General features: G+C 37.2%; 1 protein-coding gene across 4 annotated transcripts in view; it reads right to left on the bottom strand.

Moving 5' to 3' along the window:
* The window catches only part of ATP2B1 (ATPase plasma membrane Ca2+ transporting 1), a 60,236-nt gene that overhangs the window by 2,952 nt on the left and 38,093 nt on the right, over nucleotides 1-19,191 (bottom strand). For 2 of the 4 annotated variants that reach the window (XM_058805812.1, XM_058805811.1), the window contains exons 10-21: nucleotides 18,190-18,432; nucleotides 15,588-15,829; nucleotides 12,667-12,904; nucleotides 11,587-11,766; nucleotides 11,411-11,498; nucleotides 11,011-11,117; nucleotides 9,307-9,498; nucleotides 8,892-9,105; nucleotides 8,548-8,759; nucleotides 6,571-6,678; nucleotides 4,548-4,730; nucleotides 4,157-4,243 (exon numbers count right to left, since the gene is read on the bottom strand). In XM_058805812.1, coding sequence (XP_058661795.1) covers nucleotides 4,157-4,243; nucleotides 4,548-4,730; nucleotides 6,571-6,678; nucleotides 8,548-8,759; nucleotides 8,892-9,105; nucleotides 9,307-9,498; nucleotides 11,011-11,117; nucleotides 11,411-11,498; nucleotides 11,587-11,766; nucleotides 12,667-12,904; nucleotides 15,588-15,829; nucleotides 18,190-18,432 — 2,094 coding nt within the window. Of the gene's footprint in view, nucleotides 1-4,091; nucleotides 4,244-4,547; nucleotides 4,731-6,570; nucleotides 6,679-8,547; nucleotides 8,760-8,891; nucleotides 9,106-9,306; nucleotides 9,499-11,010; nucleotides 11,118-11,410; nucleotides 11,499-11,586; nucleotides 11,767-12,666; nucleotides 12,905-15,587; nucleotides 15,830-18,189; nucleotides 18,433-19,191 lie in introns of all 4 variants that reach the window. The other 2 variants (XM_058805814.1, XM_058805813.1) reach the window with 2 other exon arrangements.

The following is a 19,191-nucleotide window of genomic DNA, read 5'->3' as shown; positions in this document are numbered from 1 at the left end:
GGCATGGTTCTTATGAGTTTGAATCCACAAACAGCTAGACATGAGTGAATCAAATTTGCATGATGCAGTGGAACTTGCAATAAACTGTAAAAAATGAAGAGCATTTCAGTAGAGCACTGCCAGTCTACACAGTAGGAATAAAAATTGTGAAAGTACTGCAAAAAGCTGAAGGGCCCTAAAATTCAGACATGGCACTAGAGTTGTTTAATTATTTAACATGGGCTAAGCATTTTTCAGCAGTGAGACCAACAAATATTTACTTATTCAAAAATTAAATCTCAATGAGTGTTTTATTGAATATTTGGGTGAGACTGAAGGGAGGGAAGGAGGGGAGAGGCTGAAAATAAGTTAGGGGATAAAAGGGTCACTAATTCTCATGCTAGGAATTAGGATGTCAACTGACTATGAAAAAGCCAAGCAAGTATAAGCCAATGTCACAATGAACGAACATTTACAAAGTCATGCAAAAAAAGAATACCGCTGTAACAGCTGTAAATATTCGAGTATATAGCCATTTACCACTCTAGAGAAAGCTCCTTAGCGAACAGTGCTTTGGAAACTTAAGACCAGAAGTAGGAAATTGAATACTGTGTTGTACAGTTTAGTAGCCAGGACAGGTTGTAACTTTGAAGAGACTACTTAAGTAGTGCCAGGTATGAGAAAAGCAGGATGATCAGCCTTTGCTGAGTCTTCGATTTACATTGAATTCATGGACACAGTTCCCAGGCTGAGGACTGTTTCGTGTCTTTCGGGTTTTTAATATTTTTTGAATCAGAAAGCCAAGCTAGCAGATTTTAGAAATAAACCTTTCATAGTTAGATTAGAGACAAAAGAAAGTACACCTTTATTTTGCAAATTGTGCATGTCCAGGCTGACTTGAATTTAAGCTTTCCTAACTATTATTTGAATGATGAAACCAGCTGCCCACATCCCCTTTCTCCCATGCCTCGTGTTTCCCTGATCAACTAGAGAAATTGAGGATCCATTCTTGAACTGATAAAGCAAGTATGCTGAGGCAGAAGTCATTCACTCGTTTATCCAACACTTTTCCCAAGACAGTTTCCCCCTCCCTCCTGTTGACTCCTTATTCAATTCTCAACACCCCTACCCTGAGCAAGTCTCCAGCAAAGCAGTGTGAAATAGTGTTAAATAGTAAGCAGCAGAGCAACTCTGTAGTAAACAAGAACTTGCTGTTACAAACAAGCAAGTCAAATTTAAAGCTTTTCTTAGCGCATCCAAGATGACTTGTTTCAAGCTGAGAAACACATCATGACTAGTGCTTCCAGAGTTCCTCAGCAGGAAAAATAAAGTGACTTCCAGGTGAGGGAATGAAGCTGGAAGGTCAAGCAGATCAAGAGCAGAGACTTCAAAACAGCTAAGATACACCTGGGAAGTTCCCTGTAAACAGAGAAGGGCTCCCCAAAAGCAATGTGTAAAATCAAATTGGTTAAATGGAACCACTGCACCATTGAACCATGATAAAGTCTCATGTCTCAACTGTGTTCCAGAATTAGCATTGTTTTCCCACCTCTGCTTCATCAGACCACTTGCACAAAGAATTTTACTCCAAAGTGATCATGTCCGCATTTTTATACTAGAGGTACATGCTGAGCCCAATTAACCATGGAGGCAAGGGAAGAAGGCACAGGAAATAAGGGGAAACAGGGATGGGGCACACAATCAAGGGGGAGGACATAACTACCAGTAAGGGGAGGACAGAAAAGAGAGTGAATGTGCTGGAGAAAAGACTATAACAGCAGCTAGTACTTTACTGTTCATTGCATGAAAAGAATTGAACACACTGTCAAGGAGCTGACGCATTATACAAGGTTTAAATAAGTCCAGCCAGCTGCCTAAACTGGATTGGCACTTACCAAGAAAACTAGCAGTGACAATACCAGACTGAAAGCTTGCAATGACTTTATTTGGCATGTTGCATCCCACTGTGCCATTTATGTGGCAGAATGAAATATGAATGTCCCATGGGACTGTTTGTTCATTGCTTACAGATGAGAATTTAAAACATCAGCAGCAATGAAAAACAATTCTGGCTTAAGAGGACAGCTGTAATTATCATAGAATATATACATACCCACAATAAAGGCTTGGTGCCCATGCAGAATGCATACTACACAAGTGGACTAGACACTACAGCAAGCCCAGGACCCTCAGAGTCCAGCCACAAAGGCAGAAATCAAACTTTCAGCACTTTAAAAGGGAAAATCTAGTGTTTTGAAGGCTCTATTTTCAACCACTCAAGATAATTAAACTAGAGGGATAACTATAAATAAATCATGTAAGTGAGGTGCAAACAAGACAATTTGTTAAGTGTAATTCATACTGTCATCAGGCCTTCCTCATATTAGTACCAGAATAGCAAGGAACGCAGTTGGCACTCCAAATCCTCCTAACCAGATGGCTGCTTAAGAGTTGCAACTTTACTTCATAGGAACTATTTTCCAACAAGCAGCTCCAAAAGAGACAATAACACATCTGCTTCCCATTAATCTATATTAGTTCTCAAAAGCTGCTCTTGTGGAGGGTGTAGCAGAAGGCTGTAATAGTGAAGATAAAAAACTAGTTCTCTGCTATAGTAGCTCTGTATCTGCATTGGTCATTTGATGCAATGAGATGCTGCAGTGCCCAGTAGATTCTGCTCAAATAGCAGCATGGAATGACATTGCTCTCTAGAGAATTCTGAATGTCTAATTAATGTTCTGGAGTGTAGTTAGGGATACAGGTTACTAATTAGCATTTTAACTAGGAGATGCAATCCTGTGCATCCTTAAGTGTTAAATCTACTTTTCATTTTGTGTTCTTGAGGCATGCAAATTTGTGAGCTGAGCTTCTCAGTACTACTGCAAGGTAGGGAAATACCTGTCTCACCACCGGAGAACAAATACAGAGGTAAATGCTTGTGCAACCTCACACGCGAATTCTGCCTGAGCCCAAAAATAATAATAAAAATAAATAAATAAATAGAATCTGAAGATTTCACCATTTCACTTAAGACAGCTCCTGAAATTAAGGGTCTTCATCCATCTGGTAATCTGAAAGTTTAAGCAGGGAGGGGAAGGGGGAGAAGCAGCCCTCTCAGAGTTATTTTAAAAAACCAATTATTTAACCCGTCTCTAGGAAGTTAGAGAAGAAAGTTAAACATGTATTAAGATGGAAAACTCTGAAGAAAGATATTGGCTATCAGTATTCAACTACAACTACTATGCATCTTCTGGCTCCAGAGTTTAGGCCTACATCCAAGAGCAAATAAATCTCCAGCCTCTACAGAGAGGAAGGCTGAAACTGAAATGCCACTTAGAGCACAAGATAGAGATGGTAGAATTGAGGTGAGATAATTCGCTGTCACTGATGGCTTATGAACTGCTCCCAGAAGAACCTAGAGAGGAAAAAGAACCCTTCAGATTCGAATGAAAGTTTTGCCATTTAATGTTTAATTTTTGTTCCTTCTTATATTAGCTAACTCGCATTTCTTCTCACTTGTATGCATTTTAGAAGCCTTGTTTCGCCACCTGAATCCTGATGTTGAAAAAGTTGTTATTCAGTAAATGAGGTCCAATGAAAGCAGAGATTCATAAAGTTCCTTACAGGCTACAAAGAAAATGCATTAAGTGCTCCATGTTCTAACTACATTCATGTCTTCAACATACCGTTTGCTTCCAAATCAGCTTGCTTACTTGAGTATTGCTTGTGCTACAGTGCAAGAGATCTATTTTTGTTGACCTGGGTCCATGATTATACAGTTAATTCACTTATTCAATGCAAGTCACTATAAGAGGCATATACTCGAAAATTTACAACAGTTTTCCCTTTTTATCTTAAAACTCCCTCTGTACACGAATGGATGAAGGCACAGGATGTGCAGGCTCACAGCTTTCGCATTTAAGTCTTTTGTTGAAACTGTTCCACCTGTTCTCAGCCCTCTAAGAAAAAAAAGTCTTGAGGACTCCACTTTGTGGAAGAGCTCTATAAAAGCCTGAACGATGATTTTTAAGTACTAAGGAGAAAATGAGAAACGTTAGGTACGTGAATTAGGAAATGTTAATTTCATGCACTTTAGGAACACACACTCACACCCCACAGTAGTAGAAGCAGTAGTAGAGGAAAACACTACATGTGTAGGGGTAGAAATATTTGTTACATCATGGTGCTGGCTGGCGATGGAGGGTTGCCGCCTTAGAGCCCCCTGAATGGTACTTCCACTCTGGAAAGCATTCACTACATCCATCTGCAAGGAATCAGAGATTGTGACAGCTTGCTCAGCAAGAGAGAGAGAGAACAAGAGAAAGGACCATCCCATCTATAACACACAAAAAGTAAAGAAAAAAAGGCACTTTTTAAAAACAGAGCAGATAAACAGGCAAGAGTTGCATTTAAAGCTGAAGAAAACAGAGGGCCCTGAGGGATTACACATCCATCCAAACCCCCTTTTGAAAGTCTCAGTCACACCAGTTAGAACAGCCACCTTAGTCAAAAGTGGAGAAAATTTCCCTCGTAACACCCATTGCATCCTACCTTTTTCAAGACCATACCTGAGTTTGTATCCTGTTTAGGCCCCTAAACCACAAGATCTGACCACGACGCAATTCTCTCTCAGCATGATCAATCTCCTCTACATCTTCTGCTAGTTCTTCTTCAGGAATCTCTTCCTTTTGTGTTCCATGACCAGCTTCTTTAAGGAATTTCAGTCGGCTGGTTGGAATTGTTGAAATCAACTAACAGTGGATGAAATACATAAATCAGGATTATAAGGAATATTCTTTGTTTAACAACAACAACGAAAAAAGAGTAATACCAGTCTTAAGGCTTAACAGATATCCTGCATACAATTTCCAAAGTTGAAAAAACTAAATTACATAGACAGGGTGACTGCATCAGTGTAAAACAATCACTCCAGCTGAATAGCTGCAAAGCAGTGAATATACTTACTATCTCAACCAAGGTGTGAAATTAAACTTGGAGTACAAAACAACCTTGCCAGGGACAAAGAATTCCGCATTAACATTACTTGACAATGCCAGGAAGGAGCAGTATGGAAACTACAAAAGCCATTAATCCTGTAGATTGTGCTTGTATCCAAAGCATTTACAGTTTCACCAGTTTGATGAGCATGACTTGTCACCTCAAGTGGGACCTCCATCACTTAAAGTAACCACAATTAATTCAGAAATACAGAAGAGACATTCATTCATTTGTGACCTGGGAGATATCAATCCATTTGCAAGGCAAGTGATGTTTCTGAAATTTTATGTATCTCAAGCTGTTACTTTGCTACTTGGTGTATAGCAATTTATATATCTTAAACAAAAACTACATGTGGTTAAGGGGAGTAATTTTTCGGTATATTATATGTAGCAGATTCAGATAAATTCTAAGACTGCTTTCCTTGATCATTACAAACCTAGAAGAACATTTTTGCAGCTGCAGAGGAAAAAAGTCTGCACCAAAAGCAAGATAAACAGCCCTTTATGCTGAAACTGCTACTATGAATGCTCCCAGCTCACACTTCAGTTTCTATTATTCTCAGAAAATTCAAGCTCTTTGAATTTAATGAGATGCTAGAGCAGCATGAATGGCAGTAGGGAAGCTTTGCCCTTGGAAGATACTTTGGGTCAAAGGTATTTCAAGCCATCTCGATTCTCTCCTAGGAGTCACCTCAGAGTGACACTATTTGATTTTTTTAAATAATTAATTTTCCAGAGAATCTTGTTAAAAAGCTTAGTCACTTTCAGAACATATGTCTATGTATGTATTTACAACTAAAAATCATCCTACCAATTTTAGGGTGAAACATGAAGTGTCTTTTACTTAGTGGAAGGAAAGAAACTGTAATGGAAAACTCTTCATGTGGTATGAAAAGTTTAGACAACTATGTCATTAAATAATAGAAAACTCTGTAGCTCTAAAGTTTCACGTAAATAAGCTTGCTGCTTACAAGCACTGTTGTGCATGCAATAGTAATGACACTCTGGGGGGAGGGGAAAGGAAATAAAAGTCCAAATGTAATGGCTTACTAAGTGGGAAGCCTTTTCAATTATGCCACAATTATGCAAATAACGATTAAAAGAAAGTTGCTCTGAGTTTTGCTGCATTTCTTGCTACTCAGGGAGGTTTTTAAATCAAGAAAATACTGTCAAATTTAGCAATTCTCAATTTTCAAGAAAACTTCTAAGCACCAAGTTAAATATATTTTAACATTAGCATGTTCATTGCATCGTGTATTGTTACCACATTTTCTGGTACTCATATCTGGCTGATAAGAATTTCATATTTAAAAGGTAACTACAGTTTCTTCTAGTTAAAAATTGCTAAACAAAGCAGCCACAGGATCTAGTTATGAAATGTTAACAATTGACCCACTCTGAGGAATATTCAACTAAAGACTTCAATATATCTATTGAACAAGTCAATTGTAATTAATATTTACTGTTAGTCTTCATATATTCATATAGTCCACTTGAAAGATGTGAATGCTAAATACAGTGTGGGTTTTTTTTCCATTTAAAGTATATTGTTGCAAGTAGATATTTGGCATTTTGAAAAATCCTAGTTTACCTGGCCCCAAAGTAGTGTGCCCATGCCCAGGAAAATGGACCACAGCCACTGTTCAATTGAGAGTTCTGAGCAACTGAAAGGCTTTCCACCAAACTGCACAATAATTATCTGTGGAGAAAAACATAATTAAACATGTATCAGTGACCTGTTGCTAGAAAATTCCCTAATGCTTTAAGATCACAACAGACAGCTCTGCAAGAGAACACAAGACTTCCCATCTCATTAAGCATATTCTTTTATTGTCTTAGCAGTTTGAGCAAGTTTCCAAACCTATGCCATATTCTTCCACTTTTCAGTATTTCAAGACCTACCCATTCATTCTTCAAATGTCACACTCATGAAAACTTGCTGACTCCTCAATTTTGCTTGATTTTTTTTTTCCCTTCATTTCACGATTACAGTGTGCATTTGATGCTACAAATGTACAGCGATTACTTTTGCTATGAACACCCCTCTTGGAACTAAGTCCAAGAGCCAGAAATTTGTATTAATAGAATTTGTAGATCCATATGACATGAAACATCTCAGAAGTAATTCTACAGGATATTACTATGTATCACATCACTGTTAAATATCAGACTTTAAATCACCACATGTAGTAAATCTTGGGGGAAGGGGGCAGAGAGCTCAAAAGCTAAATTAAATGAGCTCCTACTGCCTCAGCTATTACAACAAGCTGTATGGGCCCTAATGAGCAAGGTATCCCTCTGCATAAGAATTATATGCATGGAAGTCTGCCCTGGAGAATCAACAATTCAAAGCAGCAGGGCAGGCATGAAAAGGAGACAGTATTGACCATTAAGTAGGACACCTGACAGCTGAAAAAGCAAAGAGTATCTTCTGTTTTAACTCCAAATTAAACACTGAGATAAATCAGGAGTGGGAAGGCATTCAGACTGCCAAATTTATAAAGAGAACAAACACAGTGGCAGTCAGGAGTAATTTCTAAATGTTTGGCTTGGTTGCACAACAGTCAATCTGCTTATTCGTAACCCAAAAAATAAGAGCAGTTTCTGAAGAAGTGTCATCTATAAAAATCTAAACCTGAGAGAGTAAGTTCCCTGACTTAATGTGAAGCAGCAGTGCATACATTTCCAATGCCTGAACTGATATAACTTCCATCAACTTCATGAATTATCAAGTCTAAGGAGAAGCTTAATATGTAGGTTATTTGTCCCAAATAACTTAATTCAAAATGAAAATGGGTTCTAAAATTAAGTAGTATACTGATTTGTTTGTTATTTCTTCTGACTAATGAAAGTGAAAGCTATTTAGAGGGTGAAAATAGTTCTTGTAACTATTTACTGTAGATTGTTTTAAATTGGTGTTTCTCAACACCAGCATGTGAACCCAATCAACTGAAGATCATTTAATTTCCTTTGTTGACATGTACTGAGTTAACTAACTAGCTTTGATGAGTTCCCCTATGTGCTGGAACAGAAGATCCCTAGACATCATGTTTTTTTCATTTAAAATAGCACCTCTACAATATATACCAGTAGACATCACTGGTTCCTGCACCAGAAAGGTAAAAACTGATAGTCAGATTTCGAAAGCTTATTCACATCCTAATCTCATTAAGAAAATAAAAAGTTGTTGTTTTTCTATAATTGTTTAAATGGACTCTCATTCAGATACACCAGTAGATATTATAAGAAAGATTTAGGGGCAAGGGGTGAATGAACAGATGACACACAACTTCATCTTTTGCCAAGAGATTAGAATACTAGAATAAAACTGAAGAAGCTGAAAATTTGAAAGGTAACTACAATACAACATTCCAGTATTGCCAACTTCAAAGAGGTTTGAAAACGCCATCAAGCTGCACTTACAACTTAATTATTGTGTGCTTGACCCTGGAGGTTTTCCACGTTGCAGAAATTAGATCTCTGGCACTAGCTGATTGGCTTTTCCAAGGTAAGCAAGTACACAGTGCACTAAATGCATTTTCCCCCCACTGTCCAAGACTCTGCTTACCTGCACAACAAATGTCCCCAGCACAATGGAACAGAAGATAGCGTTGTTAAAGATTCCTTCAAAAACATTTCTTTCACCGTGAATCTTTCGGGCATTAATTTCATTAAAAAGCTGCATCATCACAAATGTATTAAATACTATAGTATAATGCTCTGAAGGAGGAGCATGCAGAGGTGCATTTCTTCCACTATCGATGTCAAAAATTTTCTCACCTGTATATAAAAGGCATTTATGAACAGCTTGATTAGTGTCTTTACATATACACTACAGCAAAAAAAAAGAGTTTTAAAGAAACACTTCTCTACAACATTCAGCATAACTTTGTAATGCCTCAGTATTCTTACCAGCAAACAGGAGTGTGAAGACCACTACAAGTTGGTAGAATGCATGACCCAAAATGTTCTTCATCATTGTACGAGAAATCAAAGGTTTGTTTCTACCATAAGGCTTCCGCAGCAGAAGAGCTTCAGTGGGTGGCTCTGTTGCCAGGGCAAGAGAAGCTAATGTGTCCATTATGAGATTTACCCACAGCATCTGCACGGCTTTAAGTGGAGAATCCTATAAAAATAGATACATAAACCCTCCAATAGAAGTGCAAAAATTGCAGCTATTAAAGGCATCTATCATACAATATCGGCATGTTCTGAATAGCATTATGATGCTTGGACTACTGTTTAAGTGAGAGTTTGAACTCAAGAATTAATCAATCATGACTCTTTCAACCTTTATTAACTGAAACAATTCCCCACTGGTACGTACTTGTGTTATGCATGCTCCTGTGAAAGCAACAATTACTGCTACTACATTGACAGTAAGTTGGAACTGAAGAAATTTGGAGATGCTGTCATAGACATTTCGTCCCCACATAACTGCTTTAACAATACTGGTGAAGTTGTCGTCTGTAAGGATAATATCAGAAGCTTCTTTAGCTACGTCTGTTCCAGCAATACCCTGAAAGAAAAAGAAAAACATTATGAAATATAACAGGATGCACTGACATTTTATGACAAAAGCTATTATGTCCTTGGTCAGCATTCACTTGGATGCACAACTTCTGAAGGACTCCTTTAACGTAAGCATATAAAGGCCTATTGAAACAAGTTCTACTTGAAAGTCTTGGAAAAATGAAAACAAAGTAATGCTCTCCTTAAAATAAAGACCTTAATATAAATTTGAGGGTTGACAGTAAAGACACATTAAGTTCTCCCAAAGAAATGTTACTGAATCCTGTTCAAGCTGAAGGCCACCAGATGGTGCAGTGCTACAGTTCAAGCTCTACCCTAATTATTTTGTTGTATGGATTCCAGCAGCAGGCAACACATGTGCTTGCAACACAGTAGGATCATAAACATTACCAAAAGCCTTTTGCAGAAGGGCATTAGCATTGAACAGTAGACTATGCAATGTCATTGCATATACATTGCAAAGTAACACGACATTCTTAAATTTTAAGCACTTCTAGTCTCCTACAGTACCCAAACAGCTGTGTTCTGTGTAATGATGCCTGAAGACACCTATTTCAAAAAATCTTAATTTTTCTTTTGGCATTCCAAATCCACTAACTCAGTAGCAAATTTAATGATCCCCACTCTTGATTTATTATTTTGTCAAGGAAATGAGTCACCTGCACAGCTATGTGTTCACCTTAAAAGGTACCTTTAAATATCATATGGTATATTTTAAGTGCTGTTTAGGTAAGCAGTTAGAGAAGATAGTTCCTCACTCTGATGAACACAGGCAGCAACTGCAGGAAACATTCAAAACAGATAAACAAATCTGCCCCTGACAGTGGGAACTACAGAAGCTTTACAAAGATACTTGTTACAAGACTGTTACAGTCTAGAGAACATTTCATATGTAGCTGTCAAATTTTTAAGTTATGTTTTTGAAAAAAGTTCCTTAAGAATGATGTGAAATATCTTTCCTATTTTTTCTCTCAGGAGTAGAATCTGAGTCTGTCCTTCTTTTTCTGCATGTGGTATAGGAGAGTGTGGTCTTCATTTTTTCTTTCCTTTCAACTGCTTTAAGACTACAGTGAGCTGCCATGACCAAAGTGTACCTCTTACATTTAAGATTGAGGAGGAATCCTGTGGCAAAAGGAAGCTTGAGGAATCTGTCTTACTCTGTGTCTTGAAAGAAAGCTGAAACCCACATACTTAAAGCATGTGTCTATACAGTATAGGCACTTAAAGCCAAGACACTGGTTGGCAGCCACATGAAAGGGTAGCTGAGAAAGCCATGTAATCTAACAAATCATCCAGACAAGTGCATACACTATTATCAAATGCTGTTGCTTCAATTGTACTTCAGATGTACAAGATTTGGCCTCCAAAGCCATTCTGAACATCAACATCTGCAGTCTCTTTCATTATGGTCTTCCTGCTCATGAAACAAGGTTCTTTAATCTGAAGTGATTTGATAAGTCATTGATAAAATACTGAGGATGTAAAAAAAAAATCCTACCATAGCAAATCCAACATCTGCCTTCTTCAAAGCTGGACCATCATTGGTACCATCACCAGTTACTGCTACAACTTGCCTCTGGTCAAAGACAGTGCTGTCAATTATACCTAAAATAAAACGGCATACAAGTGTTATAGTTCTAAATTAGCAACACAGAAAAGACTTAGCCTGAAAGAGAAACCCAGTTTTTGTCATTATCAGTCATAAAACAAAAAAACAAACAAACACAACAGTCACCAAAACCAGTTCTCATTTGCTCCCCCTCTCAAGCAGAAAAGAAAAAAATCAGTTGGAAACAACTTCACAGGCATTTCCCATTGTTCAGTCCTATTTTTTTTTCCTAGAAGCACAGGGAAAAATAATCCAACTTTACTTAGAAGCTCAGAGAATTTTTACCTACCTTTTACTAGAGTGTGTTTGTCAGTGGGAGAAGATCTTGCAAGAACACGAAGTTTTGGCCAAATTTTATCTATTCGCTCTTGCTCAATCTGCAGAAAGAGCATTGGTTATATTTTACACAGGTAGGAAACTTAGAGTATCTGTTGCTCTACTCAATGAGAGAGTCAGCATGCTTACCTCTCCTTTTTCATTGCGTATTCTCCTGTTAAAGTCTTTGCCCTCTAAACACAAGAAGTCTTCACCAGGATTCAGAATACCACATTTCAGTGCAATAGCACGAGCAGTGTTGATGTTATCACCAGTGACCATACGTACAGTTATGCCTGCACGTTGACACTTTTTTATTGCATCAGGTACCTGTAAGCAAGGAAAAACCCCACAGGCTTAGAGACTGTGCATTAGATAAATAAATCTAGACTTGTGAGTAAAAGGAATGTTTATGGCTCAGTAAAGGATAACTGTTATTTTAAAATGAAGAGTTCAGTTATAGAACTCTTGTATTTAAAATTTAAATTAAAAAAATTAAGTAGTATACCACAATTGTTTTCCTAAAAACCACACAAGTTGCAATTCTGGCAAGGGGCTTTGTGCCACTGCTATATCTGTTCCCCTCTCCCCTCCCTCCTGCAATTTTTGAAATACTACAGCATTCAAAATACCACAAAAATCCTCATGACATATTAGGCTGCACTGAGTACTGCCATTTTAGTTATGATTATGTGAAATAAACTACAGCTTATATGCCATTACTTCATCAGTAACTTTTACTGTGAAGTGACAATAGTGCAGATCAGCCCCAACTTTCACGTGCATGTGGCATAAAAGCTTTCACTATTGAAAAACCTTACACCTCAACCACAAGCCATACTCCCTGCCCTCAGTTCTCAGGTGACAAGCTCACCTCTCTCCATTTCCCATGAGAAACTGGTAACAAGTACAATGGCTAATCTTTTCCAAACCAGAAGTCCTAATACTCCAAGTGGTAAAAAAATAACAAGTTGTTTCATTTACTGAGATCCTGCACAGTAAGTACCTTAAGTTATTAGTTTGTACAGAGCTTCAGTAACACAGCATAAGTGACATTAAGCAGTTTTAATCTGCTTTTATAGCTCCATTAACTTTCTCTTTAAGAAATTAGATTTTCATTTATTAACTATGCTTAAGGCATACAATAGCAGTTCAGTTCCTTGTACTCTGCATGATGAAAAACATGAATCCCGTGTAACAGAATCACTGCAGTTTAGCTGGTGACCCTACCTCAGGTCTCACAGGATCTTCAATCCCAACCACAGCAATGCATGTCAGACCAGTAACGATATCATTTTCATTGTCCCACTCTGGCTCAGGCTCCCCTGCTGGGAAGTCCCTGAATGCCAGGCAGATGGTTCTGAGACCTTCAGAGGCCATGGGCTCAATTACAGTTTTCACAATATCATCGCGGTCCCTAGGTCTAAATACCTTTGGTTCTCCATTAGCACTCAGTATTTTGAAGCACCTGGAAAGAAAGGTTTAAAGAGTTATCAAATTTTAACCAGAAGTTCAACTCACTCTTCATCTTATCAGTCAAGTCCAGTAAGTTTCTATAAACTGTGTTTTTGCTAGACCCTAACACACAGGCACAAAAATCCACTAGTGGTATCTCTCTAAGGCAATCCTCTCCAAATGCACTTTTTTCAGTTGCAAAACATACTTTCTGTAGAAAGTTCAACTGAGCCAGTCATCCTAGGATGAAAGTATTGCCCGACGAATTTCACAGACAAACATCAGTTACCTCCCAGCAGTATCCATTTCTCCATTGTATGTAAACACACTGGTGTCTGCACTGGTTGAGGAAATCCAGTTTCATGCTCAGCAAAATAATCCCACCTTGTTAACAGCAATACAGTCTCAGAAGTAAACACACTTTCAGAACACTCATGAGGTGGTTGAACAGTTGCAAGCATTAAATTTACAGCACTATAAGCAAGCTTAGGTACTGCTACCCTTACGAACAAAAAGGTTTGCAGCCTTTCCCCTTCCCCCCCAGTCTAAGTGCAGAGAATTCAGAGACCATCTGGTATGTGAGCCAATGTGAAATATTAAAAGCAAATATTGAAACTTATTTAAATGTTTGTATAGGAGACTGGATTCACCACCATGCACTCTAACATTTCAATACTTGCTCTCCTAATTATGTTTCTTCATGCCAAAGATGCCATTGCTTTCATGGACAGCACATATACTTTAAGAATATTGATGCCATGAATATAACATTACTAATGATTTGAATAAGAAATTAAATCTTGCTTGTGTGGTCTTTACAAAGTTTTGCCATAAATTAACACTATTATCCATTAGTTTTACAAATTAGTACTACTACAGCACTGGGAAAAAAATTGAATTCAATACTTTCATTAAATATCAAGTTCAGACCTTGCAGACCAGCAAAGATGACAAGTATTACAGTTAAGTGTACAGTCCAAAGATTTAGGGAATTCCCTAAAAGTTTCCACCTCATACAGAAAATTAAAATGAAGCAGTCTCTTAGAGCTTCAAAATTCATATCATAACTGAAATTCAAAGTCTATGTGAATTTTCTGATTTTACTTATCGGTTCAAATGTCAGCAATCATTAAGGATATCTAGTGTTAGCTGTAATCATAAGGCTGGTGACAAATTCAAACATTTCAATATGACTAAATACACATAAATACATTCCATGCAAAACCACACTGGAACTCACTTCAAATATTTGACTTAGTGATAAGGAAAAGAAAAAAAAAATGCTCTACATGCAAAATCTTCTGCATTTCTTGTACACTTACTAGTGACTCAGTTGTGCCTTATAAATGTTCATGTTTAAGGTTCAGTATTCAAGTGTAGTTACATATGTTAAAATAGAGAGAGCAGCATAACTGGCAAACCAGATTACAGGTACTGCATAGGAAGCAGATTATGATGGCTAAATCTTTGTCCAATCCAGTGCATACTCTGAAGTAGTTTTCTATTTGAACACTATTCCTATAATATCCAAATCAGTCTAGGTTTTCTTGTTCTTTGCCAAATGCCCTTATTATCTATTTTGTTATTTCAGTTACTAAGTCAAGTGGACCACGTGAGTCTGGGATGACTGAGTTCTAGCAACTTCTACACTTCAGTTGTCCAATATTATAAGTTACAAAATACTTCAGAAGGTGGAAGTAATGTGAATATAGGCACATCTATTCATTTATAAGGTTTTGATAAGCTACACAAAAAAAAAAAATTAAGTTTCATATCAAGAACAAGAGTCCTTTAAAGATTAACATTTTGTTCTCAGCAAAAAGCTGAGGAGAAGGAAGAGCTCATATTTTTTCTTTAGTATATTAGTACCTTCCTAGGTAATGATTTGGGGAGCTATTAACAAGCAAAAAAGTAAATTTAACTGATTAATATAGTCTATGTGCTACTCAGACTAGAAACACTTTGACATCAGAACCAAAACAGGCCTGGCTACCAATTGCTGTTCCTAGAGAACATGATACATACACGTGTGACATCTCTCCTCACCTAGTTAGGAGTTACCACAGCTGACTTCACACCTATAAAGGTTTGTCCCAGTGGTACCTAATCACTCACTAAGTCTAATCTCATCCTAATAAATCCTTTCTAGGTGGGCAGATGGATAAGGAAGCAATTGCTTTGTCACATTAAAACCCCTCAAGTTGCTCAAACATTCAAGTTCAACCTCCTGTTACAATGATCAACAGCAAGTTGTATAGTCTAAGCAATAATATGCTAAAAGTAATCGCTTTTCAAAGGCACAAGCTCTTCCTGGAATTTAGGCATACCAACTATTGGGACTTTACTATAAGGCAGGTGAGCATTTTGATCAACCACACCTAAAAGTAAAATAGTGTAACTAAAGCATGACCACCATCTCTTTCTCTTTTCTTTTGTTTTGAGGGGTAGGGCTGGGGTGTTTGAAGTAAAGTAATAAACATGCTAATGGCCCATCTTACTGCAGAAAGTCAAACAACAGGAGAACAGGAGGAGACAGGCTGTGAAGCTGTAGTCACAAGGGTACAGGAATGCTGCCCTTATCTGTGACTGGAGAGACAAGTATTCCACGGACTATGTTGTTTAGCATGTCAGTCTCTCCACCTATCACAACATAAAGCAAAAGTTAAGTGCTGAATCACAGTAATAGTTGTTCTTACTTTTTAAGAACTATCTCAGAGGCACCTTTACTGAATATCCGGAAACTGCCATCAGAGTTTTTCAACACGGTACTCATCGATTTTCTAACAGAATTGAAGGTGTACACTTTGTACAAATCCTCTTCTGGTATCTCATTCCTTACATCCTGATAATCACGTTTTAAATCCAAGAGCAATCCCAGCAAGGCACATTCAGTTTTATTTCCAACATGACGTGGTAGGCCACCTTCCTTTTCAGGAGGCTGCAAGAACAAGAACCACCACTGATTAGGTTAACTTATAAACCACTGAAGCACAGCACTTAAAACACAAGGAAGGACAAGCTTAGTTCTGGGATGGGGAGGTTTTCTTTTTCAGTAATTACTTAATAAATTCCTATGAGTCATAATCTAAGTCATATGCTGCTTTTTAAAAGTAACTTCTGTACCTATTTAGGATCTTTCAATTCTTCAGAAATCACCAATTAAGTTTGTATCAATCCCAGCATGACCTTTCTAAAGGACATTTTCCATTACTTTAAATATTTATCTGATCAATTGAGTATAGACCCTGAACAATTGTTTTGGATTTTAAAAGTACAGATAAGTTCACATATACTGACTTCAGCAAGCTAAATGGAATTATTTCTGCTACATTAAAGTATTCTCCCCTGTAATAATTCTTCAATGACTTAGACTATGACCACATCACCTGTTAGCCTTCTTCTGAACAAACTAAGTCTTTAAGCTTCTTAAGTCTCACTACAAGTTCTGTTTTCCAGGCCATGGCCTATTTAACTGGAAAGAGTTCAGAAACAAGTTTCCAATCCTTTAATACCAGAAAAAGTTTCTTATCTCAGCAATGTGGGTTCTGCACATGCTAGTCCTATAAGTAAAGAAGTATTTATCTCAAAATATTTGAGTTTGTATATGCATAACACCACAGCATTTTTGAAGCAAAACATGGAGAAGCACTTACTTCATCTGACATGTCTCAGGTGGCTAGAGCTGAACTACATTAATCATAAGTCAGTGGTCCATTTTCATTGTTCAGAGCTGCAAGATTTTGGATTTGGCTACACTGAATACTCACACTTTGAAAACATTCACTTTAATGTGCAGTTTAAGACATCTAGTTCTGGGTGCCCTAGTATGAGAGGTATCAACATCCAGGAGTAAGTGCATCCATGGCACACAAAGATATTACAGAGATAATACATATATGAGGATGAGCTGAAAGGGTGTTCAGTCAGGACAAGACAACACTCAGGGAGAGAAATTTTTCGGTGTGCATTGAATGCCTGAATAAGGCACATGGCTGGAACAATGCTAAGGACTGTCTAGCCAGACCTTCCTAGTGATGCCCAGTGAAAGAACAGGCAATGGATACAAACCGAAGATTTTTAAACTCCATTTCAAGATAAGGAAACACCTTTTACTCTAAGGGTGATAATATACTTGATCAGGCTGCCCAAAAGGTTGCAAAGTCTCCATCCTTTGAGATTGTTAAACCCTGAGTGAGTGCCCTGAGCAGTGTGCTCTAGCTGACTTCACTTTGATCAGGAGGAGCGGATCAGAGGTTCTCTCAAGAGGTCCCTTTCAGCCCTCTGTGATTCTGCAAAGCAGCCTAACTCTACCACAGTGGATGTAATTCAGTTAAAATTGTAGTAATAAGGGACTAGGTCAGTTTACAAATAGCTACCTTGTTCTTGGTATAGAAAGAGCTTTAGAAAACACTGTGAAACTCCTCATGTGCTGTAACTCATTATAGAATTTCCATCTTGTTTTAGAGAAATCGGTGCTGTCATACTTTATGTACTGCCTCAAGTACTGCTATTGTGGAAATTCTTGCAGACATACCATTTTTATTGGTCGATAAGTAGCTTTTGAACTGAGTTTTCACTGCTATTTGTGTACAAAGCATCCATAGGGGAGGCTTCTGCAAAATCTTGAAATGCATTTACTAAATTTTACTTATTATTTTTACTGCCTGAAGAATGTAAAGTATTCGACATGTTGGAATAACTACAGTAAGGAAGCTATGTTTAGAGTTTTAGAAAATAATGCATATAAAATGTTAAAATAATCCACTATGTAAAATGTGTAACAGTCAATTAGTCTTTAATTTCAAAACATTTTGCAAGTTTCAAATAAGATTTTGGCAAATATGTTACACTTCTAAAGCTTACGAACTTATACAGCAGCATCTGGAATAAAAATCCATCAAAATCCTTACCTATAGTTACATTTTTTCATTATATTTTATGTAGTAATGTACGACTCTTAAATATTAATTGTTTAATATTTATTTTCAAGTAGTGCTCAAATCCAGGCAAGACACTCTTCAAGTGGCGTAAACAGCCCCACTTATAAAAACAAACAACTGTGAACTTGAAAGGAAATTATCTTAAGATGTTATCTTTGAATTATCAGTTCTAACTGAAATAAGCTATTTTTTCCATTAAATTTCAAATGAATGGTTGAGCAGTTTACAGCAGGTACAGAATACCCTACCCTATATTATGCCACACATTTACACTGAAACTGCCTCTGGCCATCAGACAATTGGCATCTTTTGAGGAAATTACTCAGTTATCTTGATTGGAATTAAGAAATCCACTTACCAGTATTTTGGAAGTATAAGCACAATTAACAGAAATTCCTGTCACAAGATAAGCCATAGTTTTCTCTGGAATAGCTTCTGGTTCTGGAATTTTTTTATAATGTTTTTCATTGATGTAGGCTTGGACCACTGTCATTCTGTTCATAGTCAATGTTCCCGTTTTATCTGAGCAAATGGCTGTGGCATTGCCCATAGTTTCACATGCATCCAGATGTCTCACCAAGTTATTATCTTTCATCATTTTCTAAGGAAATAAAAGCAGTTAACAGCAATCCATGACCATTACTTGACTTCAGAAATTCTCATTTATGGGATCCAGCCTTACACAGCACTTTCAGAAAACACTCAGACATTAAGTCATCTGGCATATTTCAGAGGAAGAACTTGCAGCTGCCTCTTTCTGTATAGATTTCCCCAAGTCCATTATGTCACAGTAAACTTCATTTTGAACAAGGTACATAAATACAATCTTAATCTCCTGTACCTGCATGTCACACTAACTATTGATACTATTCAGATTGTTGGGAGAAAACAGTTTATAACAATATTTAGAAATTGAGAAGAGGTAAAGTTTGAACTTTACCAGATACAACAATTAAAAAATGTTTCTGCTTACAAGAAAAGTCTAATGCAGCTTATTTGATCTATCTGAAGATCAGATAATTTGTATTTCAAAGATCCTGGATTCAGACTTATAATCAAAGTGGAACCTCATGTTTTAACTAAAATAGTGAGGGCTACATGAGTTTCCTAGATTAAATATCACTTTAAATTCTTTCCTTAACAGCCTTTAAGGGTTTTCACCTCTAAGCAGATGAATTTCAAATTATACAATAAGGCCACTACTACTAAGTGCTGCAAGTTATGAATTTAGAACACAGCCTAAGCACCCATCATCTTTACAATTCGATTTTAGATAAATAATCAGTCTCAGCATGCTGATGCAGTAAGAAAATTAAGAACACAAAGAATTAAGTTAAAAAACATGCGGTATAGTAAGCAG

This window comes from Ammospiza caudacuta, chromosome 5, assembly GCF_027887145.1.
Source record: "Ammospiza caudacuta isolate bAmmCau1 chromosome 5, bAmmCau1.pri, whole genome shotgun sequence".
NCBI lineage: Eukaryota > Metazoa > Chordata > Aves > Passeriformes > Passerellidae > Ammospiza > Ammospiza caudacuta.
Note: the sequence above shows the minus strand (reverse complement) of the source record. Positions and strands in the feature narration are given on the sequence as shown.